This window comes from Pelophylax lessonae (genome assembly GCF_965119305.1).
Source record: "Pelophylax lessonae genome assembly, chromosome: 8".
Lineage (NCBI taxonomy): Eukaryota > Metazoa > Chordata > Amphibia > Anura > Ranidae > Pelophylax > Pelophylax lessonae.
In genome coordinates this window covers 14,516,864-14,541,855 of record NC_138775.1, presented here as the reverse complement: position 1 = coordinate 14,541,855, position 24,992 = coordinate 14,516,864, and the positions used below count along the sequence as shown (strand labels likewise).

The window sequence follows — 24,992 nt, the reverse complement described above, 5'->3', positions numbered from 1 at the left end:
GTTGCCTGCAATATGTACACCCTGTCTGGTTCGGCACTGAGACCGATAGTCACCATTGCCCTGGTGTCGCAGACTCTGACCGAATGGGCTAGGATTTTGCGCCGTGACCTGGAGGTGGGAGTAGCTCCCCCCTGCCTTTGCTGTGCTGGCGGACCAGCTGATCCAGGGGGAGTTTATCTGTGATGCCTCTTTGCATGCGGCTCCCCTAATGGCTCGGCTCTCTGTTTCAGCAAAGGTCCTTCAGCCTGTCTTTTGGCTCAAATTTTGGTCTGGGGACTGATCTTCCCTTTCAAGGAGATCACCTGTTTGGTGCTATCCTGGATGACATCATTAAAGGTCTTACAGGGGGGAAGATTACCTTTCTTCCACAGGCTACTAAGTGCAAGGACCCTAGTGGTAGACGTGGGCCCTCCTCTGTTCAGATGTTTTTTTTTCGTCCCTCAGGGTCTACTGACAAGGGATCGGAGCCCTTCCAGGCCTCCTCTGGAGGATCCAAGCGAACTTGGTCTGGCAAGTCAAGAGCGGCATCTCCAGACTCGCAGACAAGGCTCATGAAGGTGCACCCCCACCCGTATCTGGGGTCTAAGGACGTGTTCACTGGTTCAGGGACCTATGGACTCCCCTGGTACAAGACAAGTGGGTCCATGAGGTCATTCGGTTTGGCTACAAGATTTAGTTTCTTTCTTACCCTCCGTTAAGGTTCTTCCTTCCAATGTGCGACTGTCCCCGGTCCTCTTACAGGCTCTTTTTGGGTCGGGGGAAATACATTTTACTTTAAAGGGTGATGGTCCCTATTCAGAGTTCGGAACGTTTTCAGGGGTTTTACTCAAACCTGTTTACAGTCCCCAGAAAGGAAGGCAAGGTGCAATTCTGGACCTCAAGGCGCTGAACTGCTTTGTGCGGGTGCAGAAGTTCAGAATGGAGTCCATTCGCCTGGTGGTGGCTTCCCTGCATCAGGGGGATTTTCTTGCCTCCATCGACATCAAGGAAGCTTGCCTTCACATTCCAATTTGTGTTGGTCTCCAGCGCTTCCTCTGCTTTGCCCGTGGGAGAGGAGCATTATCAGTATGTGGTGTTACCCTTTGGTCTCGCTTCTGCTTCTCGGGTCTTCACGAAAGTGTTGGCCCCGGTGCTAGCATTGTTACGCCAATGGGGGATCGCTCTACTAGGCTACTTGGACAACCTCCTTCTCCTGCGAGCAAAGTCTCATACTGTTCAGGTGGAAAACCTTGAAATCACTATAAGAGCTTGAGGGAGGTTTGGCTGGATTCAGAATTTTTCAGAAGTCTGGTCTGGTTCCGTCCACAAAGCTGGACTATCTGACTCCTGACTCTGCCTTAGTCAGAGTGCTCTTTCCTCTGGACAAACTCCAGAAACTGCAGGCTGCAATTCGTCTCCTGCTGTCCAGCAGATTCTCATCCCTCTAGACTTGCATGCAGGTGCTCGGCCTCATGGTGTCTACCTTCGAGGCGGTTCCGTTTGCACAGTTCCATACCAGGTCCCTGCAAAGGAGATTCTGGTCAAACGGGACTAGAATCCCCAGTCTCTGGACAGTCCGATCCGGCTGAGCCAGGCAACAAGAGAGTCCCTGATATGGTGGCTTCATTCTTCTGCACTTCGGCTGGGCAAATCCTTCCTCCCCTTGTATTGGACAGTGGTCACCATGGATGCCAGCCTGTCCAGCTGGGGAGGCGTCCTCTGCAAAAATTCTGCTCAGGGGATCTGGACACTGGAAGAGTCCAGACTATCGATCAATGTCTTGGAACTCCGAGAGATCAGACTGTGCCAACAACATTGGATGGAACGTCTTCAGGGTTGTCCAGTGTGCAATGAATCGGGCAATGCCACGGCCGTGGCGTATGTCAATCACCAAGCCGGCACTAGAAGTGTCCTGGTGGCTCTGGAGATAGCTGGCATTCTAAGGTGGGCAGAACGGTTAGTTCCAGCCCTCACCGTCGTACACATTCCTAGGGTGGAAAACCTGGCAGGCGGTTTACCTCAGCCGGCAGGCGTTGGACCAAGGGGAGTGGTCCTTTCATCCGGAGGTGGTTCATCAGTTGTGTATCCGGTGGGGCATCCCTGAGGTGGCTTCCCGGCTCAACAGAAAGGTGCAGAGGTTTGTGACTCAGTTAAAGGATCCTCAGGGGGATCTTCTTCCCCTCAGTGCCTCCTGGGCCTTCCGTCATCAGGCGTCAGTGACTCAGGTTTGCAAGGCGGCCACCTGGTCATCGGTGAACACTTTAACCACTTACTGCATACTGACGTAGGGGTACGTCGGTAAACTTTGCGGGGTTATACCGGGATGACCCCCGGGCATCATCCCGGTACCGTGGTTTAGAGCCGACGGTTGGCATTCCGTCTGTACCGACCGATGCGGCTCGGGAGCCGCTCGATCGGTACCCGGGGGGGGGCGGGAGGGGACGTCCCCCCCCCCCCCCTCCCGCCGCCTTCCGTGGCTGTTACCGGGGCTCCCGTCCCACCGGGAGCCCCGAGCACCCAGCCGGCACGTCCGCCGGCTGGATGGAGTCCCGATCAAAGCCGGAAACGGCTTAGATCGGGTCTCCGATGACGTAACCCAGAGGCGGTGTCCATGACGTCACTTCCGGGTTACTGTGCTGCAAAAGGCGGCAAATTTGAAAAACGGCTGTATGCAAAAACGCCGTTTTGCATACAGGGAAGTGTAGTGGAGGGGTCTAGGGTCTTTTAGACCCTCGATCCCTCCATAAAGAGTACCTGTCACTGCATATTGCTGCCACAAGGGATGTTTACATTGCTTGTGACAGCAATAAAAGTGATCAGATTTTTTTTTTTTTTTTAAACTGTAATAAAGTTAAAAAAATAAATAAAATAAATGGGAAAAAAAAAATTTAGCCGCCCCCGTCACCGTTAGCTCACGCACAAAAAAAAAACGTATACGGAAGTCGAACCACAAATGAAATCGCTGTTCAAACCACACATGTGAGGTATCGCCGCGAACGCCAGAGCGTGAGCAATAATTTAAAAAAAAGAGCTACACTCTAATTTAAAGCGTCGCCTATTGAGATCTCTATTGACCGTAGTTTGTCGCCATCCCACGGGGGGGGGCGCAATTTTAAACCGTAACATGTAGGGTATCTTTTTACTCGGCGTGACATGTTCTTTCACAATATACAAAACAAATGGGCTAACTTTACTGTTTAGTATTTTTTAAATGCAGTGAAATGTGATTTTTCAAAAATTTTCCCAAAAAAATGGCTCTTTTAAAGACCGCTGCGCAAATACCGCGTGACAAAAAATATTGCAATGACCGACATTTTATTTTTCAGAGTCTTTGCTAAAAAAATATATATAATGTATGGGGGTTCTAAGTAGTTTTCTAGGAAAAAATACTGATTTTAACGCGTGAACAAAAAGTGTCCGAAATAGGGCTGGGGGTAAAGTGGTTAACAAAGTTCTGCGGATGCTAACTTTGGCTGCAAGGTTTTGCAAGCTGCTGTTTAGAGGACCTGGTCCTCTGAGGGTGTATTGTTTTTTTCAGGTGAGCTCCAGTTGTTTTGGTAGAGCTCAGGGCCAGATTAACGTAGGGGCTATTGGAGCTGCAGCTCCAGGCCCCTACCTTTTTATATAGGCCCCGGGTTGGCCATATTCCCTGTTACCGCTCTTCTGTCACTTGTAAACACAGAAGTCTGGCTTCTATGCTCGCTTCCCCAGGCAGCACCCTCAGAACCTCCCCACACAGCGCGAAGGCCGGACAAGGAGGGACAGTTGCCGATGCATGGATGTGTTTATGGGCTTCAGAGACAGCATCCCATGTTGAATTAGGCATGCATGGCTGCACCCTTCCTCCTCTGGGTGCATGGCAAGGCACGGCCCTTAAGGCCCTTCAAAATCCTCAGCACCAAGCCCATGATGCTCTTAATCCGGCCCTGGTAGAGCTACAGTGTACCTGGTTGGCTATAGTTTAGCCTTGGGAGTTTCTTTTTCGCTGTTCCCACCCCTCATGTTTAACACTGCTTTGGGACGTCCCAATGGTAATGAAGATCCGGAGCTGTGTCCGTCAATGGACGAAAGAAAAAAATGGGATTGTTGACTTACCGTAAAATCCATTTCTCTGATGTTCATTGACGGACACAGCTCCCACCCCTCTATGGAGTTGTAATTCTTCTGACACTGCTTGTAACAAAACTGAGTACCTATAGCAGGGAGAGAGCGTATACCCCCTGGGACTGCCCATAGGCGTAGCCAGACTATTTTCCTGCCTAGTGTCCTCCTCCTGTAGAGGGCAGTATAACCCAATGGTTAAGAACAGGAGCTGTGTCCGTCAATGAACATCAGAGAGATCAATTTCACGGTAGATCAAAAATCTAATTTTTTGGGTTTGCCGCTAGAAAAGTAAAAGAGGGGAAATCTTCCAATGGAGACACTGGTTCTGGTGACCTGGGGAGGGGGGGGGGGATGTGCAGGGATTTCGGCTCACTTCCTAATTGGTTATGGGACAGGAAGTGAAGAGTAATCTCCACAATGGGACACAGATGGCGAAAAAAAAAAAAAAAAACACTGGTTCCAACCCTCCCTTGCTCTATCCAAAATGGAAAAAAATAAAAAAAATGTGCCTATAGTTTTACTTTAAGGGAATCGGGTCTCCAAATCGAATGTCCCCATTGGAAGATTTCCCCTCTAATATTAATAGAATTATTTTAATAAAGTATAACTAAAGGCAAACTTTTTTTTTTCTTCCTTTTAATTTTGGAGTGGGGAGAGATAAGAACACCTGTCAGTTTTTATTGCGGTCTGTGCCCTATTCAGGAGATTTACCTTCTCTAATTATCCTTTTTGCCATTCTCCTTAAAAGTGAAAGTAAAAAAAATCCTACATTTTGGGTTGTCTCTATAAAGTAATAGAGGGGGAAATCTTTCCAATGGGGACACTAGTTCTGGTGACCTGGGGGTCCCCAAGGGATTACCTTAATTCACAGGAATTTCCTCTCACTTCCTGTTTTGGTGATGGGACAGGAAGTGAAGGGAAATCTCTGCATTGGGACACAGATGGCGAAGAAAAAAATCTGAGGGGTTTTAACACTCCCTTACTCTATCCAAAATGGGAAAAAAAAAAGTTTTGCCTTGATTTCTACTTTTAGGGAATTCCTTGGGGACCTCCAGGTCTCCAGCCGGCCGCATTTTGATCCATGAGTGACACACCAAAGTATAACTTTTTATTTTTTTTTATTTTGGGTAGAGCAAGTAAAGGTTATAACCTGTCAGGTCTTTTTTTTTTTTTTTTTTTTTTTTTTTTTCACCATCTGTGTCACATCTTGGAGATTTCCGTTTGCTTCCTGTCCCCTAGCCAAACAGGAAGTGGGAGGAAATCTCTGGAAACCGGTTCCCAACTGCCCGCCGCCTTTTTACTGCGGCAGTGCGGCCCTCCTGCGCGAAACGACTTAGAATTACGTCAGTCACGCGCCTGCAGCTAGGGGTCGAGCGTGTGCTGCCGGCAGCACGCTCCCGCCCCCCACTCGGCAGCGGAGACTCCGATTGCCACCTGACACCCGCGATCGTTCCCCGCTGAGAGAGAATAACGGTCGGCTGTTGTAAACACAGCTGACAGTTCTTCTGCCTGGAATGATCAGAGCGACTGTGATCCTTCTATATAGGAACACAGGTCTCTGTAATCATTTCACAAGCCCCTCCCCCACAGTTAGAATCACTCCCCTAGGCTCACATTTAACCCCTTGAATTGTTAATTCCTTCCCTGCCAGTGTCGTCATTACAGTAACAGTGCATATTTTTAGCACTGATTACTGTAGTAATGTCACTGGTACCCCCAAAAGTGTCAATGTCAGTTCGGGGTCCGATTGTCCGCCGCAATGTCGCAGTCTTGCTTAAAATGGCAGATCGCCGCCATTACTAGTAAAAAAATAAATAAATAAATAAAAACGTCATAAATCGTTCCCGTAGTTAGTAGACATGATAACTTTCGTGCAAACCAATCAAAATACGCTTATTGCGATTTTTTTTTTTTTTACCAAAAATATGTAGCAGAAAACAAATTAGACTAAAATGTTGAATTTAGATTTTTAAATTCTTTTTTTTTTGGAATGTTATATAGCAGAATGTGGAAAAAAAAAAAAAAAATAAAAAATATATATATATATATATATATAATATATATTTCAGAATTGTCGCTCTTTTTATGTTTTAATAGCGCAAAAAATAAAAATCGCAGAGGTGATCAAATACCACCAAAAGAAATCTCTGTTTGTGGGGAAAAACGGACATCAATTTTATTTGGGTACAGCGTCACACGACCGCGCAATTGTGCGTTAAAGTAACGCAGTGCCATGTTGCAAAATATGGCCTGGTCATTAAGGAGGAAAATCTTAAGTGGTTAAAGGAATCCGTTGGGGTCCCCCAGGTCACCAGAACTAGTGTCCCCATTGGAAGATTTCCCCGTTATTACTGTTCTGGGGACAATCCAAAATTTGGGGTTTTCTTTTCCTTTCCCTTTCGATGATAATGGTAATCTGGACAAATGGAGAGGATGAATCTCCCTAACGGGGACACAGACAGCATGTTTGTCATCTGTGTCACATTTCGGAGATTTCCGTTTACTTCCTGTCTCGTAGCCAAACAGGAAGAGGGAGGGAATCCGTTGGGGTCCCCCGGGTCACCAGGACTAGTGTCTTCATTGGAAGATTTCCCTTCTATTACTGTTCCAAAATTTGGGGTTTTCTTTTCCTTTCCCTTTCAATGATGACGATAATCGGGACAAATAGAGAGGGTTTCCCCCCAAATGGGGACACAGCCATAAAAACCTGACCGGGGTTCTAATCCCTCTCCACTCTTTTCAAAGCTTAAAAAAAAACTTTGTGTTTAGTTATTTGAGTATTAAAGATGACATTGTGATGAGCGTCTGTGTGGAAGTGGTGCAGAGAAGAGGGCCTCTGCTCCTCGGTGATTAGACAATGGGCGCCGTGTGTGCGCGCCGTGTCCCCGATAAGGAAGGCCACTCGGTGTGTTTATTTTAGCAGATAAAGGATGGAGAGAAGAAAAAGGCGCATTGTAATTGAAGTGTTTGCATTTGTCGTCAGTGAGTGCGTTTTTGAAAGAAAAAGTTGCATTGCCGAGTTTAAAAAATTTCTTATCTCCCTCTTGTTCAGCTCATTCTGGGCTGCTGAAATGTTTTATTTTTGGCCGGAGAAGAGGAGAAATGAGGTTGCAAAATGAATTGGCGGAGGAGCAGAGAAGTAGGGTAAAGGGTGGTGAGGGATGGGCGGCTGTGAGCGGAGTGTAATGGGATGTATGGATAATAATGGGGCTATCGGATCAACAGCAAACCTCAGAACATTCTGGCCAGTGATTGTGGGCTTGTCGGATCTTCTGCAGTTTCCCTGCAGGTAGGTTGGGGTACAAATATAGAAGTCATTTATTTTTCTTCCTTTCAATTTATAGAATTTCCAGTAGATTGAGAATCTGGTCCATAGTGGCAATAAGAGGTACTCCTAATGCCTGGATATGTTCATTATCGTGTCCACTCCAGGCTAAAAATATAAATGACCCTTGTATTGGGGCCCCCACACTGCAAGGGTTAAATGCTGGTTAAGTCTGAGTAGGGGAAGCAGCTGTAATACCCTATTCCTCCCTCCTGTATGCTTCCTCTACACAGGCCTCTGTGCGACTGGTCTCCCCCCCCCCCCCCCCCCGGACCCCTCCCCTCTGCGTGACTGGTCTCCCCCAGACCCCTCCCCTCTGCGTGACTGGTCTCCCCCGGTCCCTCCCCTCTGCGCGACTGGTCTCCCCCCGGTCCCTCCCCTCTGCGCGACTGGTCTCCCCCCGGTCCCTCCCCTCTGCGCGACTGGTCTCCCCCCGGTCCCTCCCCTCTGCGCGACTGGTCTCCCCCCGGTCCCTCCCCTCTGCGCGAATGGTCTCCCCCCGGAGCCCTCCCCTCTGCGCGACTGGTCTCCCCCCGGAGCCCTCCCCTCTGCGCGACTGGTCTCCCCCCGGAGCCCTCCCCTCTGCGCGACTGGTCTCCCCCCGGAGCCCTCCCCTCTGCGCGACTGGTCTCCCCCCGGAGCCCTCCCCTCTGCGCGACTGGTCTCCCCCCGGAGCCCTCCCCTCTGCGCGACTGGTCTCCCCCCGGAGCCCTCCCCTCTGCGCGACTGGTCTCCCCCCGGAGCCCTCCCCTCTGCGCGACTGGTGCCCTCCCGGAGCCCTCCCCTCTGCGCGACTGGTGCCCTCCCGGAGCCCTCCCCTCTGCGCGACTGGTGCCCTCCCGGAGCCCTCCCCTCTGCGCGACTGGTGCCCTCCCGGAGCCCTCCCCTCTGCGCGACTGGTGCCCTCCCGGAGCCCTCCCCTCTGCGCGACTGGTGCCCTCCCGGAGCCCTCCCCTCTGCGCGACTGGTGCCCTCCCGGAGCCCTCCCCTCTGCGCGACTGGTGCCCTCCCGGAGCCCTCCCCTCTGCGCGACTGGTGCCCTCCCGGAGCCCTCCCCTCTGCGCGACTGGTGCCCTCCCGGAGCCCTCCCCTCTGCGCGACTGGTGCCCTCCCGGAGCCCTCCCCTCTGCGCGACTGGTGCCCTCCCGGAGCCCTCCCCTCTGCGCGACTGGTGCCCTCCCGGAGCCCTCCCCTCTGCGCGACTGGTGCCCTCCCGGAGCCCTCCCCTCTGCGCGACTGGTGCCCTCCCGGAGCCCTCCCCTCTGCGCGACTGGTGCCCTCCCGGAGCCCTCCCCTCTGCGCGACTGGTGCCCTCCCGGAGCCCTCCCCTCTGCGCGACTGGTGCCCTCCCGGAGCCCTCCCCTCTGCGCGACTGGTGCCCTCCCGGAGCCCTCCCCTCTGCGCGACTGGTGCCCTCCCGGAGCCCTCCCCTCTGCGCGACTGGTGCCCTCCCGGAGCCCTCCCCTCTGCGCGACTGGTGCCCTCCCGGAGCCCTCCCCTCTGCGCGACTGGTGCCCTCCCGGAGCCCTCCCCTCTGCGCGACTGGTGCCCTCCCGGAGCCCTCCCCTCTGCGCGACTGGTGCCCTCCCGGAGCCCTCCCCTCTGCGCGACTGGTGCCCTCCCGGAGCCCTCCCCTCTGCGCGACTGGTGCCCTCCCGGAGCCCTCCCCTCTGCGCGACTGGTGCCCTCCCGGAGCCCTCCCCTCTGCGCGACTGGTGCCCTCCCGGAGCCCTCCCCTCTGCGCGACTGGTGCCCTCCCGGAGCCCTCCCCTCTGCGCGACCGGTGCCCTCCCGGAGCCCTCCCCTCTGCGCGACCGGTGCCCTCCCGGAGCCCTCCCCTCTGCGCGACCGGTGCCCTCCCGGAGCCCTCCCCTCTGCGCGACCGGTGCCCCCCCGGAGCCCTCCCCTCTGCGCGACCGGTGCCCCCCCGGAGCCCTCCCCTCTGCGCGACTGGTGCCCCCCCGGAGCCCTCCCCTCTGCGCGACTGGTGCCCTCCCGGAGCCCTCCCCTCTGCGCGACTGGTGCCCTCCCGGAGCCCTCCCCTCTGCGCGACTGGTGCCCTCCCGGAGCCCTCCCCTCTGCGCGACTGGTGCCCTCCCGGAGCCCTCCCCTCTGCGCGACTGGTGCCCTCCCGGAGCCCTCCCCTCTGCGCGACTGGTGCCCTCCCTCCGTAGCCTCCCCACTGCGCGACTGGTCCCCCCTCTTCTTTAATATATATGTATAATATAATAATCCTTTTTTATTTTTTTTATTTTTGCTTTTTCTTTTTTTTTTGTTTCCTCTTTTCTTTTGTTTTTCAATGTGTTTTTGTATGATATGCGATGTATTTGTTTTAGCAGTAGCAGTTTGGACAATTTGTAATTTCGCAATCTAACAGATGAATGTAGACCAGCGCTAACCATTTTATGCAGAGCCTAAAGTACGTTCTTGCCGGTGCTGTTGGCGTTAAGGAGCCCTCAATGTGTTTTTTGCTTTTCTTTTATAAAGCGGTTGAGTGGTGTAGTAGAGGCAGGTCCTCCCTCCATGGCCTGGAGTGGATGCAGATAATGAATTTTCTGTAATTGCTTCTAATGAAAGAGATAAGAGCCGGGTCAGGTGGATGCGGGCGAGGAGGGGTCCAGTGTCAGAGGAGGAGGAGGGGGGGGGGGGGCATTGTCTCCATCTCTCTGGACCCTCTCACAGCTGACTCACAGGAAGTGTAGAGAGCAGCCGTAGCTTGGCACCCCTCCCTCTCTCTCTCTAGTAAGGGAACAATGACATCCAGCCAAGTTCTGCTCTGATAATTCTTCGCCGGTCTTAGGACTTCAGCTGTTCTCCCCACCATCCCCTTCACCCCACGCTGGCGGCCACTCGCCACCACCACACCCACCCAAGCCTTTGTCTGAAGGGGCAACAAGACCCGGAGCCATGGTGCAGAGGTTCAGCCTCCGGCGACAGCTGTCCAAGGTGGGTACATCACCATCCGAATCACCACTTCTGTGCCGGGTCTGCTAATCTTTCCGTATTACCATTAAATAGTCCTGGGGCGGACCCCTAAAAAGCTGAGGGGGGCGCTCTTTGCCCCACAAGGTACTGAGGTTTGGAAAATGCTAGATATTTGGTCAATCTAGGTTGGAATTTCACCGCTGATTTAAATAATTGATCATTTTACTTTAAATGACCCCCTTTGTTACTTCATTCCCGAAATAAACGCCCTGAAACTTTTTTTTTTTTTTTTTTTTTGAGTAGACACCTTTTATTGTACAATTGTCCTTTTTTTTTTTTTTTTTTTTTTTTTTTGTATGTGCGGTCACGCCTTTGGGGTTTGGCGTTTTTTTAAATGTCATTTTTTTTTTTTTTTTTAAACAAAATACACTACTTCAATCTTTGCGTTGTGCTGGCGCTCGCAGAAAGAATTTTAAATTTTTTTAATTCTGCATCCGGCGTTGTCTGTTAATGTGTTGAACCCATCCCCCCCCAAGAAAGACCTTTTTAAAAAAAAAAAAAAAAATCTGAAACGCATTAATAAAATGCAGCAATACTTAATTGGATTGCTGCATTTTATTCATGTGTTTCAGATTTTATTTTTTTTTAAAAGAAAAAAATGCTTCTAAAAGCGTATATCTAAATGTTAAAATGCTGCACTAGAAAATGCATAATCTGGAAAAAAAAATAAATAAAAGAAATAACTATAACTGGGGAAATAAGATAAGTACAGAATATTTAGGGAAAAACAAAAATACATAATCTGGGGGAAAAAAAAAAATAAAAAAAAATAACTATAACCGGGGAAATAAGGAAAGTACAGAATATTTAGGGAAAAACGAAAATACATCTGGAAAAAAAAAAACTATAATCAGGGAAAAAAAGGAAAGTACAGAATATTTAGGGAAATAAACAAAAATACATAAACTTAAAAAAAAAACAAAAAACTGAAACACATGAATAAAATGCAACAATACTTAATTGTTAATTATTCATGTGTTTTCAGATTTTATTTTATTTTTTTTTTTTTTTAAAGAAAAAAAAATGCTTCTAAAAGCGTATATCTAAATGTTAAAATGCTGCACTAGAAAATACATAATCTGGAAAAAAAAAAGCTATAATCAGGGGAAAAGAAAGTACAGAATATTTAGGGAAAAAAAGGAAAATACATAATCTTAAAAAAAATAAAAAGTTAAAATGCACTAGAAAATACATAATATTCAGAAAAACAAAAAAAAAAAAACCCATAATCTGGAAAAAAAAAAGAAATAGTACAGAATTTTCAGGGTAAAAACTAAAATACATAATCTAAAAAAAAAAAAAAGTTAAAATGCTGCACTAGAAAATACATATTCGGGAAAACAAGAGGGGAAAAAAAAAAAAAAACATAAGCTGGAAAAAAAGTACATAATCAGGGAAAGAAAAAGAAAATACATAATCTAAAAAAATGTAAAAAAAAATTGGCATTGTGGTGGCACACACAGGGAAATTTACATTTTTTTAAATTCTGCATTCGGCATTTTGTTATTGTGTTGAACCCCCCCTCACAAGAAAGACAGTTTAGGAAGAAAAGTAAATCTGGAACACATGAATAATTGAGATGATTCTAAAAGCGTATACCTAAACATTAAAATGCTGCACTAGAAAATACATAATCTGGAAAAAAAGAAAAAAAAATGTACATATTTAGGGGGGAAAAAAAAGGAAACTACCTAATCCAAAAAAAAAAAAAGTTTGCATCGTGGTCGCACACAAGGAATTTTGCAATTTTTAAATTCTGCATCTGGCTTTGTCTGGTAATGTGTTGCACCCCCCACAAGAAAAAACATTTTAGGGAAAAAAAAAAAATCTGAAACACATGAATAAAATGCAGCAATACAATTGAAATGCTTCTAAAAGCGTAAACCTAAACATTAAAATGTTGCACTCGAAAATAAATATTCTGGAAAAAAGAAAAAAAAATACATAATCTGGAAAAAAGAAAAAAAATAAATACATAATCTGGAAAAAATAAAAAAAATAAAAAAAACTATAATCAGGGAAAAAAAAGAACATAATATTCAGGGGAAAAAAAAGGAAAATACCTAATCCAAAAAAAAAAAAAAAGTTTGCATTGTGGTGGCGCACACAAGGAATTTAGCAATTTTTAAATTCTGCATCTGGCGTCTGTTAATGGGTTGCACCCCCCACAAGAAAGATATTTAAAAAAAAAAAAAAAAAATCTGAAACACGAATGAAATACAGCAGTACAATTGAAATGCTTCTAAAAGCGTATATCTAAATGCTGCACTAGAAAATACATAATAGTCTGGGGGGGGGGGGGGGGAGGAAATTGCATAATAATCTGGGAAAAGAAAATAATAATGTAGAAAAGAAAATAATAATAATGTAGAAAATAATAATAATGTAGAAAAGAAAATGCAGAATCTGGAAAGAAAAGAAAATGAAGAATAATGTGGGGGGGGGGGGGTAAAAAAATAGATAATCTGGAAAGAAATGAAAATCTATAATGTAAAGAATAGAAAATATATAATAATCTGGGGGGAAAAAACAAAAATACATCTCAATTTACAACCACCTTGACCCTTGTGTTATCTTTGGAAATGAAAATTGCTTTGCAGTTCGCCTTCTAAATCTGAAATCCTTCTCGTCTCATTGTGAGATGCCTGAAATATTCTCCGTTCCTGCGGCCCTCTATTCCCTTAGGCCCCCTTTCACACTTGTGCAACTTGTCCTGCGACTTGTGCTGCAAAGTTGCATGACAAGTCGTACGCCATGATTTCCATTGAGTGCCGTTCATATTTGTGCGACTTCAAGTCGGAATGACTTCCTTGCACTATTTTGGTCAGACTTTGATGCGTTTTGAGGTCCATAGACTTGAAGATTACACAGACGTTGCTTCAAGTCCAGTCAAAATCGTGGCAAAACCGAGCAACTTTTAGGTCGCACAAGTGTGAAAGGGGCCCATTTTGAATTTGCTACTTCTGAGCTGGGGAATCCGCTGCTGCCTGTATGGCAGAGAATAGACGATGAGACCTTTTATAGCTGATCGCTAGTTTTTGCTGCAAATATTTGGACGTGGTATTTTTAGGCACAGCGTGATTCCAGCATTGCTTTCCAGAGATGGATGTTTTGTACTGTGGTATCATTACTGGTGTTTTATTATGGTATTCGCTTTCCTCATTGAAGATGATTGTTGGCCTTAGTGTCGGTTCACACTAATACGACTTGTCAGGCGACTTGGTCAGCCTGGCAAGTCGTGCACCGTCGCGGTCATTGAGTAGTACAGGACCGGTTCTAATAGGAGCGACACAAGTCGCTCCGACTTAGAAAAACGGTCCTGTACTACTTCGGGGCGACCTGGAGGCGACTTGCATTGACATTCATTTTATGAAGTCCGTGAAAGTCGCGCTGCACGCAACTTCACAGGTCGCCCCCTAAGTCGGAGCAACGTAGTGTGAACCGGCACTTTCGCACTATGGTGTTGGGCTGAGTGTACAGTGTATTTTTTTTTGGGCAAAATAAAATATTGGTGCGTTGGGCACCCCACCCAAAAGAAAGGGCGGCCTTAAATTGGTTGTAAACCTCATACATGAAATCTGAAGAAAGCATACAAAGCATATCCCTCTATACTGTGTACTTGTCTCAACCCAGAGCACTAAGTGTTATTTCTCTCTGCTGCCTCCTTCCTCTATCTGCATGAGTCACTTCTGACAAGTTTCCTGTCACCCAAGAGAAAAATGTTGATGGGGACGGAGCTCCAACACACAACCTGTGATTGACAGCCTCAGCTCTGTTCCTGTGGGGGGGGGGGGGTATGGCTTTCCTCTCATCAGCTGTCAGATTTCTCCTCAATACATAATTATGTAGAAAAGAAAATGCATAATCTGGAAGGAAAAAGATGAATAATGATCTTGGGGGGGGGGGGGGGGGGGTGCATATCTGTAAAGAAAATAAAATGTATAATTGGGGGGGGGAGAGAAAAAGCTCTATTTGTGTGAAAAAATATATACAAATTTCATTTGGGTACAGTGTAGCATGACCACGCAATTGTCATTCAAAATGTGAGAGCACTGAAATCTGAGAATTGGCCTGGGCAGGAAGGGGGTGAAAGTGCCCGGTATTGAAGGGGTTGGGGTTCCAAGCAGCCCTGGTTGGGAACGGCTGCATTGGATGGATGGAATTTTGAGTTTTGCCATTTTCTTGAAAGCACTTTTATAGAAGGAACGCATGGCATTTGTTTACATATTCAGGTTAAACGTTGGCAATACACGCTAAGCGCCGGTTCACACTACCGCGACGCTACTTCCCGGGGCGACCTCCGAGATCGCGGTGCGAGCAGCGCGCCGCGACCTCGGAGCGGCCGCCACGGGCTTCATAACATTGAAGTCTATGGCGGTCGCCTCCGGGTCGCCCCAAAGAAGCTCCGGACCCTTTTTCTAGGTCGGAGCGACTTGTGTCGCTCCTATTAGAACGGGTCCGCAGCTTCTCTATGGGAGGCGACCTGTGAGGCGACCAGGTCGCCTCACAGGTCACCCTAGTGTGAACCGAGGCTAAACTCCCTTTTCTGTGTCTTATAAAAAGGCGCAACACTTGTCAAAGCACTAAATGAAAAAACAGCAAAAAATGTGACAGATTTCAGGCCCGGGTGTGGATTGGCGATGGGGCGCTTTCAGGATTCCAAAGTCATTCGGAGTTCGTTGACCTCTGAGCTGAATCTGACCTTTTTCTAAGCACTGCTCCAATTTTACTTTTATATTCCTATAAGGGACCTAACCATTGCGATAAATGCGGTTACCGAGCAACATCTGAGAAATATAAAACATTCGCACATCACTGATTTAAAAAAAGCCAAAGTACATGAAACATTTTAGAGTGACTGCAATGCAATAAAAGTGGCTTTTCTCCACCAGGATTTCATAGAACCCCCCCCATAGGGTTCCGCCAAACGTTGCCAGAGATTCCTTCAGAAATGGGCACTTTCTACCTCGCCAATATGCAAACCAATGGCCTTTCTAGCTATTTGTAAGCGGAACATTCTTCCCACTGATCACCAATGTAAGGAACATTCTTACCACTGATCACCAATGTAAGGAGCATTCTTCCCACTGACCACCAATGTAAGGAGCATTCTTCCCACTGACCACCAATGTAAGGAACATTCTTCCCACTGACCACCAATGTAAGGAGCATTCTTCCCACTGACCACCAATGTAAGGAGCATTCTTCCCACTGACCACCAATGTAAGGAGCATTCTTCCCACTGACCACCAATGTAAGGAACATTCTTCCCACTGACCATCAATGTAAGGGGCATTCTTCCCACTGACCACCAATGTAAGGGGCATTCTTCCCTTTGGCCATCAATGTAAGGAACATTCTTCCCACTGACCTCCAATATAAGGAGCAATCTTCTCACTGTTCACCAATGTAAGAAACATTCTTCCCTTTGGCCATCAATGTAAGGAACATTATTTCCACTCACCACCAATGTAAGGGACATTCTTCCCACTGACCTCCAATATAAGGAGCATTCTTCCCACTGACCACCAATGTAAGGAGCATTCTTCCCACTGACCACCAATGTAAGGGACATTCTTCCCACTGACCACCAATGTAAGGGACATTCTTCCCACTGACCACCACACTAATCTACCATGAGCTGTTGATTTAGTAGGGGTTCCCTGGGAGCTGTTTTTTTTTTTTGGGGGTTCTTCAGTGTAGACAAAGAGGAAATAAACTTCCTTCTCTTCCTTTTACCCATAGGTTGTGTAAATGTGCCGGTTTAGGAGATATTTACATTGCATGCGGCATCACTGGCACAAGCGCTCTAAAGGAACGGCCGCCTGTGCCGTGAACGGTGGCTCCCATGCGGACCAAGAAAAGGGTCCTGTGTTACTTTGGTCCAAATGCAATGCGAATTTAGCCATGCAATCTGTATGGCTAAATTCGCAACGCACAGACATCGCATGTGATTTGCAGAGCAGTGCGCATTGCATGCGATGTCTGACCTCTCATACGTGTGAACTGGGATTTACAGACCGAATTTAATCCCTTTCATCTTAGGCTCCGTTCACATATCAGCGTATGGATCGCGGGCAGAACTGCCGCGGTTCCGCCCGCGATCCGGAGATTATTGCAAATCGCGGGACGCCTGTGCGTTTCCCGTTGATTCGCAATAGCCCCCCAAACGCTGAGCGATGTTGCCGCGATTTCCGCCTGCCGAATCGCGGTAACATCGCGCAAAAAAAAATCGCGGGACGCATTACGCACAAAAAAGTACAAGAGCTTCTTTGGAGCGTATTGCGTCCCGCAATTTTTTTTTGCGCGATGTTACCGCGATTCGGCAGGCGGAAATCGCGGCAACATCGCTCAGCGTTTGGGGGGCTATTGCAAATCAACGGGAAACGCACAGGCGTCCCGCGATTTGCAATAATCTCCGGATCGATACGCTGACATGTGAACGGAGCCTAAGCCCCCGTTCACACTGGGGCGACCTGTGAGGCGACCTGGTCGCCTCACAGGTCGCCGCAGGTCGCCTCCCATAGGGAAGCTGCGGACCCGTTCTAATAGGAGCGACACAAGTCGGTCCGACTCAGAAAAAGGGTCCGGAGCTTCTTTGGGGCGACCAGGAGGCGACCGCCATAGACTTCAATGTTACGAAGTCCGTGGCGGCCACTCCGAGGTCGCGGCGCGCTGCTCGCACCGCGACCTCGGAGGTCGCGGTGCGAAGTAGCGTCGCCCCAGTGTGAATGGGGGCTTAAAGAACCAAATGATACAATGTAAAACATGTTTATAGTTATCTCCCAGCACTTGGCAATGATGATAAACAATTGCCAGAGGCTCTGCACTGCATGAATCGAGGAAATGCCAGATTGAGATCATGATGGGGGGTTGAATTGAGATCTTGATTTTTTTTTTTTTTTTTTTTTTTAAACGATTAATTGTGCAGCTCTAACGTGTGTGTGTGTGTGTGTGTGTGTATATACAGTATATGTATGTGTGTGTGTATGTATATATATATATATATATTTAATGTATACATACGATTCTACACAGCCAGCTGCACTGTAGCAGTAAAGCTGCGGTGCGCGGGTGGCAAGGGTTTAGTAGGCGTTTCTAACCCCATCACCAAGAGCTAGTTTTGAGAATTTGCAACCAATTGCAAAGCAGAACGACGCGTTTTGGTGTTATTGAGGCTCCTATTGTATGTAAACCTCAATAATGAATGTTCTATAGTTTTATCCCTTTTTGTTTTGTTAAATATACCATGAAAAATGTTTTTTTTTTTTTTTTTTTTGTTCTATCGGTTCAATCAGCGAGAAGAAAAATACCCGTTCATCCTGCCAGAAAGCCAGTCAGCTGCCAACTTCCTGTGGATTCTGCTGCAATTAAATCTCAAGCCGTGTTATCAGCGCTGTGAAGTGTGGAGCGCGCTCATCATGCTCAGCGTGTCATCATGGCTGTGCCGGCGGGTGCTGCCAGACTACCATATATTAAGTCGATTTTTTTTTTCCCCATTATCATTCGTGTGCATTGTGGCAAAAACAAAACTCAGCGACCTTGTAATGTGTAGATGGTGTTTATACCATTTAACATATTTTTAGTTGTACTACAGAAATAGGGGGCTGTTATATTTTTTTTTTTTTTTTTTTTTCCTAAAGCTGAACTCCAGGATAAGTAAATATTGTCTAAATATATTCATCATGTGTATTCCTTGAGTCTCGGTGTGATTTGTGTATTTCAGATCTGTGCAGTAATTCAGTGTGAGACTTCCTGTAGTAAAGACTGCTCACTGCTGCTCTCTCCCCTTGTGCAGGGTGAGTGGTCTTGCCTCCGCCTCCTCCTGTACTCTTCTGCAGGGAGCCTTGTGGGTGGAGCCTGATTGTCCCCTCCCACAGCTCTGATGTCTCTCCTTGTGCAGTGTGAACGGTCTTATCTCTGCCCCCCTCCTGTAGTTTTCTGCAGGAATACTTGTAGTTGGTGGAGCCTGCTTTTCCCCTCCCACAGCTCTGATCTTTCTCCTTGTGCAGGGTTACTGGTCTTGTCTCCACCTCCTGTAGTTTTCTGCAGGGAGCCTTGTAGTGGGTGGAGTCTACGTGCCCCCTCCCACAGCTCTGCTCTCTCTCCTTGTGCCAGGGGACTTGACTGGTCTTGTCTCCGCCCCCCCCCCTGTAATTTTCTGCGGGAAGCCTGCTTTTCCCCTCCCACAGCTCTGATCTCTCTCCTTGTGCAGGGGGACTGGTCTGGTCTCCGCCCCCTCCTGTTGCTACATGGCAGCAGACTGGCTCTCCCAGGCAAAACCACGTATGCATACGTCATTTGCCAGGGAGGAGCTAGAGGGCGAGCGCGCGGCGCCGGCGGCACGCCCCTGCCCCCGTTTTGTCAGCGAGGAAGCCGATGCGTGTCAGGCGGCTCCGATTGCCGCCTGACACCCGCGATCGCTCCACACAGAGAGAAGAACGGTCGGCTGTTGTAAACACAGCTGACCGTTGTTCTCCCTGGAATGATCACAGAGCTCCTGTGATCCTTCTATATAGGAACACAGAGTCCCTGTGTTCCTGCAGACCGCCATCCTCTCTGGTATTACACAGAGCCCCTGTGTTCCTGCAGACCGCCGTCCTCTCTGGTATTACACAGAGCCCCTGTGTTCCTGTAGACCGCCGTCCTCTCTGGTATTACACAGAGCTCCTGTGTTCCTGCAGACCGCCATCCTCTCTGGTATTACACAGAGCCCCTGTGTTCCTGTAGACCGCCGTCCTCTCTGGTATTACACAGAGCCCCTGTGTTCCTGCAGACCGCCGTCCTCTCTGGTATTACACAGAGCCCCTGTGTTCCTGCAGACCGCCGTCCTCTCTGGTATTACACAGAGCCCCTGTGTTCCTGCAGACCGCCGTCCTCTCTGGTATTACACAGGGCCCCTGTGTTCCTGCAGACCGCCGTCCTCTCTGATATTACACAGAGCCCCTCTGTTCCTGCAGACCGTCGTCCTCTTTGTATTACCCAGAGCTCCTGTGTTCCTGCAGACCGCCGTCCTCTCTGGTATTACACAGAGCCCCTGTGTTCCTGCAGACCGCCGTCCTCTCTGGTATTACCCAGAGCTCCTGTGTTCCTGCAGACCGCCGTCCTCTCTGGTATTACCCAGAGCTCCTGTGTTCCTGCAGACCGCCGTCCTCTCTGGTATTACACAGAGCCCCTGTGTTCCTGCAGACCGCCGTCCTCTCTGGTATTACACAGAGCCCCTGTGTTCCTGCAGACCACCGTCATCTCTGGTATTACACAGAGCCCCTGTGTTCCTGCAGACCGCTGTCCTCTCTGGTATTACACAGAGCCCCTGTGTTCCTGCAGACCGCTGTCCTCTCTGGTATTACACAGAGCCCCTGTGTTCCTGCAGACCGCGTCCTCTCTGGTATTACACAGAGCCCCTGTGTTCCTGCAGACCGCCGTTCTCTCTTCCCGGGGAGCGATCGTGGGTGCCTTGGCTTTCCCGCTGGTTTGTGGGCACGGCCATGCGCACACACAGGATCGCTCCCGCAAACCGCTGTACAGGTGCGGCGATTCATGGGCATATGCCGACCTGCCGCCATATAACTCCGGCGTCTGGTCGGTAAGTGGTTCAAGTTCACGTGGGTGTAAAGGCCGGCGTCCCAATACTTTTGGTGTATATCCGGGGCACACAAAGTGGATTTATATATCTTTGTGGATATTGAGGAAACTGTTTAAAGTTTTTGTGCCTGGAGCGGCGGTTCTATTTTGGGGGTGATTGGTTTTCGGGTTCAGTCATTTTCTTGGTTGCCTCTCGGGGTGAGGAACTTCTCTGCATCACTCCTGAAAACAATGACCGTAAATACCGATCGCAGCATGTGTGATGTCACACCCCCCCCCGCACTGATCTGTGCAAACCTTCATAATGAGCTTTCCGTATATACTTCCTTTTGTGGTCGGTTAAAGCAGAACTTCACTCTCAACCAATATGGGTTATTTTTAATCCTTATGCTGCCAGCATTAGTAAATAGCTAGGAAGGCAATTTATATTTACTTGTGTGGTTTTTTTTGTTTTTTTACATTTCTTCAGTTACTTCCCGGTTTCTGGCCTAGGCAAGAATGATGTCACACATCCCAGAAGTCTCATCTGGAGGAGGGGCTTTCTCAGCTAAGCACACCTGCCTGCATGGCTGAGCTAAGGGCAAACGGATTCCAGGAAGTAAATGCTGCATGAATCAGCTGCCCTTACTGAAGATGGTCATGGTCTGAAATACTAAGGGGGGGGGGGGGGTATGGAGAAAAGGAGATGTTTGTAGTCCTAAGGACTTGTCCACATTTTCGGCAGCAATTTTTGTGGATCCATTGTGGATCGCTTTTAAGACGGCAGTTGGCAAAGAGGAGGGGCTTTTTTAGCTAAGCACACCCTCATGCCAGATCAAAGGGCAAACGGATTCCAGGAAGTAAATGCTACATAAATCATCTGCCCGTATTCAATGTGGTCATGATCAGGAATAGTAAGACGGGGGGGGGGGGGGGGTCTGGAGAGGAGGAGTTTGTAGTCCTAAGGACTTGTCCATATTTGCGGCAGCATTTTGCGATCCATTGTGGATCGCTTTTCAGATGGCCATTGGCAAAGAGGGGCTTTCTCAGCTAAGCACACCCTCATGCCTGAGCTAAGGGCAAGCGGATTCCAGGAAGTAAATGCTACATTAATCATCTGCCCTTATTTAAGATGGTTATGATACTAAGGGGGGTGGTTATGAGTAAGCGATCATTTGTATCGTGAAACGCGTCAACCTGTTGCATGTTCCTGTGATGCACTGTCTGTATTTATCGTTTATGAGGAATTAAAACACTTCCTTTTCATCAAATTCCTGAGTGCGGTCAACTTTCCTTTGTCTATGCAGTATCTGGGCTGGGGGGTCTGGAGAAGAGGAGATGTTTGTAGTCCTAAGGACTTGTCCAAATTTGTGGCAGCCTTTTGCAATCCATGGTGGATCGCTTTTCAGATGGCCGTTATCCAAGAGGAGGGGCTTTCTCAGCACACCCTCCTGCCTGCATGCCTGAGCTAAGGGCAAACGGATTCCAGGAAGTATTTGCTACGTTCATCATCTGCCCTTACTCAAAATGGTCATGATCTGAAATACTATGGTGGGGGGGGGGGGGGTCTGGAGAAGAGGAGATGTTTGTAGTCCTAAGGACTTGTGCACATTTGTGGCAGCCTTTTGCGGTCCATGGTGGATCACTTTTCAGACAGCCGTAGGCAAAGAGCCCTCCTAGTTCTTTTAATGGATTACAGAATGATTCGCCTTTTATGTTGTAGGGTCCTGAGAGTGGAAGTCGAATGGTTTACCAAAAGAGGCTAGGCAGGGCTGACACCACTCGGTCCAGCTGTGTTTTAGACCACAACAGGACTTATGGTGGCCATACACTATACGGGAAATCGGCCGAAATTCGGTCATTTGGACAGTTCGTTTGTTTTTCAGCCAGTAAATGAGCACAGATCAGACAATCAGACAGAAGGACAAGTTTGGAAATTTTCTGCCGAATGAACGATAAAATGAAAGGTTAATGTGTTTCTCGTCCACACTGTTTGCACTCGGTATATGTGAAAAAATGTGAAACAAAAAACAGATTAATTTATGTCCATTGAACAGTGACACAATGGCACAATCGTTTCCTCTCACGGCCGAGTGTTTGTTTTTCGAAAATGAATTTGAACGATTTTTCGTTTTGTGTATGGCCAGCAGTAGAATCTATTTGCATTTTAAGCAATGGGTATTTTTCTGTACATGCTGGTTGTAAAAGCAGAAGATTTTGTTTTTACTTTACTGCATTCTATACAGGAAGGGAAAAATAAACCTGCATGCAGCCACCCCACCTGAACCCGATCTCGATCCAGCAATGTGCAATAGAGCAGCGGCTCTCCCTCCTCATTGGTTTGGAGATGGCTGTGGGAGCCATTGGCTCCTGCAATGTCAGTCAGTGAGAAGGGAGGGGACGAGCCACATTCTGTGTGTCTACGGACACTGACCCGGCTCGGGAGCTACCATGCACAAGTACCCCCTTTTAAAAAGTGGCTTGCTATGGGGGCACTCAGCAGGAGGAGGGGGGAGAGTTTGTTGTGTGTGTCTGTCTTTTGTGTGTGTCTCGCTTGTGTGTATTTGTCTTGTGTGTGTGTGTATTTTTCTCGTTTGTGTGTGTATTTGTCTCGTGTGTGTGTATTTGTTGTGTGTTTGTCGTGTGTGTGTGTGTGTGTTTGTCTCGTGTGTGTGTGTCTGTGTGTGTCTGTGTGTGTGTGTGTGTTTGTCTCGTGTGTGTGTTTGTGTGGCGTGTGTGTGTCTTGTTTTTTGTGTGTCTTGTTTTGTGTCTTGTGTGTGTGTGTCTTGTGTGTGTGTGTCTTGTGTGTGTGTGTCTTGTGTGTGTCTTTGTGTGTGTGTGTGTGTCTTGTGTGTGTGTGTGTGTGTGTGTGTGTGTCTTGTGTGTGTGTGTGTGTCTTGTGTGTGTGTGTGTGTCTTGTGTGTGTCGTGTATGTGTGTGTGTGTGTGTGTGGTGTGTGTCGTGTGTTGTGTCGTGTGTGTGTGTGTCGTGTGTCTTGTGTGTGTGTGTGTGTGTGTGTGTGTCGTGTGTGTGTGTGTGTGTGTGTGTGTGTATTTTTCTCGTTTGTGTGTGTATTTGTCTCGTGTGTGTGTGTGTTTGTCGTGTGTGTATTTGTTGTGTGTTTGTCGTGTGTTTGTCGTGTGTGTTTGTCGTGTGTGTGTGTGTGTTTGTCTCGTGTGTGTGTGTGTGTGTGTCTCGTGTGTGTGTTTGTGTGGCGTGTGTGTGTCTTGTTTTTTGTGTGTCTTGTTTTGTGTCTTGTGTGTGTGTGTCTTGTGTGTGTGTGTGTGTGTGTGTCTTGTGTGTGTGTGTGTCTTGTGTGTGGTGTGTGTGTCGTGTGTGTGTGTGTCGTGTGTGTGTGTGTCGTGTGTGTGTGTGTGTCTTGTGTGTGTGTGTGTCTTGTGTGTGTGTGTGTGTGTGTATTTTTCTCGTTTGTGTGTGTATTTGTCTCGTGTGTGTGTGTTTGTCGTGTGTGTATTTGTCGTGTGTGTGTCTGTGTGTGTGTCTGTGTGTGTGTTTGTCTCGTGTGTGTGTGGCGTGTGTGTGTCTTGTTTTGTGTGTCTTGTGTGTGTGTCGTGTGTGTGTGTGTGTGTGTGTGTGTGTGTGTGTCTTGTGTGTGTGTGTAGTGTGTGTGTGTGTAGTGTGTGTCTTGTGTGTGTGTGTGTGTCTTGTGTGTGTGTCTTGTGTGTGTGTGTGTGTCTTGTGTGTGTGTCTTGTGTGTGTGTCTTGTGTGTGTGTCTTGTGTGTGTGTGTGTGTGTGTGTGTGTGTCTTGTGTGTGTGTGTCTTGTGTGTGTGTGTAGTGTGTGTGTGTGTAGTGTGTGTGTGTGTAGTGTGTGTGTGTCTTGTGTGTGTGTGTCTTGTGTGTGTGTGTGTGTCTTGTGTGTGTGTGTGTGTCTTGTGTGTGTGTGTGTGTGTCTTGTGTGTGTGTGTGTGTGTCTTTTGTGTGTGTGTGTGTGTCTTTTGTGTGTGTGTGTGTGTCTTTTGTGTGTGTGTGTGTGTCTTGTGTGTGTGTGTGTCTTGTGTGTGTGTGTGTCTTGTGTGCCGTGTGTGTGTGTCTTGTGTGTGTCTTGTGTGTGTCTTGTGTGCCGTGTGTGTGTCTTGTGTGTGTCGTGTGTGTGTCTTCTGTGTGTTTTTGTTTCTGTGGTTCCTATCTGTGGTTACACAAATTGCTTTCTGCACTTATAAAGATGGACGATAGCGGCGCAGGGAGGAAGCCGGCATTGTATAGGAAGGTTTCTCAGCTGGGTTGGGGTTATAAAGTGTCAGTGCGGCGCTGAGCGCTTGGGACGCGGCTTTGTCACCATTCGGGGAAACGTGCGATCCTGGCTCTGCCTTCCTGGTACGACTTCCTGATCTGTTTTTGCTTTAATTACACGGGGGATAATGGCGTTTTCATTAGAAAACTGAGCCGCTCTCAGGATAGAAACGTAAGCCGGGGCTTATCATCCATGTAGAACACGGCTGCTGATTAATGTGTTGCCAGAAGAGGAAATAATGTTTAGTGTTATATGGCGGGATGTCACCTTTTCAGTGACAGAGCCTCTTATCATAAATTCCTTTGCTGAGGAGCTGAACCAGCAAACCTCTTCAAGGGAATCTCACTTTGTGCCTCTTATTTTATTGGTTTTAAAGGTTGAGTTCATCTTGGTGATAAAATGTTCCAAGGAGTCAACAGGCTCCAGTAGTTGCAGCTTTCAGAATTGGTGCTTGGTAAATCTGTAGGTCAACGGCCAGAGGCAGAACTAGAACCTTCGGGAACCCTATGCAAGAAACCATGAATGGCACCTGACCAGGTCCCTCCCCACTGATCGCTTCCCACTGATTGCGGGGCCCTTTCCTCCCATTTCGGGGCCCATGATGGCGACACACGGAGGAAGCCTGCTTTGTATAGGAACGTTTCTCAGCTCAGTTTGGGTTATAAGGTGTCAATGCGGCACTTAGGACTTGAGGCGCGGCTTCCATGGCAGAGCCCTTTCCTCCTCTCCCCGCGGCGGGGGCCCTTTCCTCCTCTCCCCGCGGCAGAGCCCTTTCCTCCTC

General features: G+C 48.2%; 1 protein-coding gene across 2 annotated transcripts in view; it reads left to right on the top strand.

Moving 5' to 3' along the window:
- Positions 1-24,992, top strand: part of TMCC1 (transmembrane and coiled-coil domain family 1) — a 149,474-nt gene that overhangs the window by 25,025 nt on the left and 99,457 nt on the right. The window contains exon 1 of one of the 2 annotated variants that reach the window (XM_082265541.1): positions 10,161-10,354. The exons of the other annotated variant lie outside the window; for it this stretch is intronic. Within the exon in view, the coding sequence (XP_082121667.1) occupies positions 10,316-10,354 (39 nt within the window). The 5' untranslated portion in view covers positions 10,161-10,315. Of the gene's footprint in view, positions 1-10,160; positions 10,355-24,992 lie in introns of those variants that run through there. 2 annotated transcript variants of the gene reach the window in all.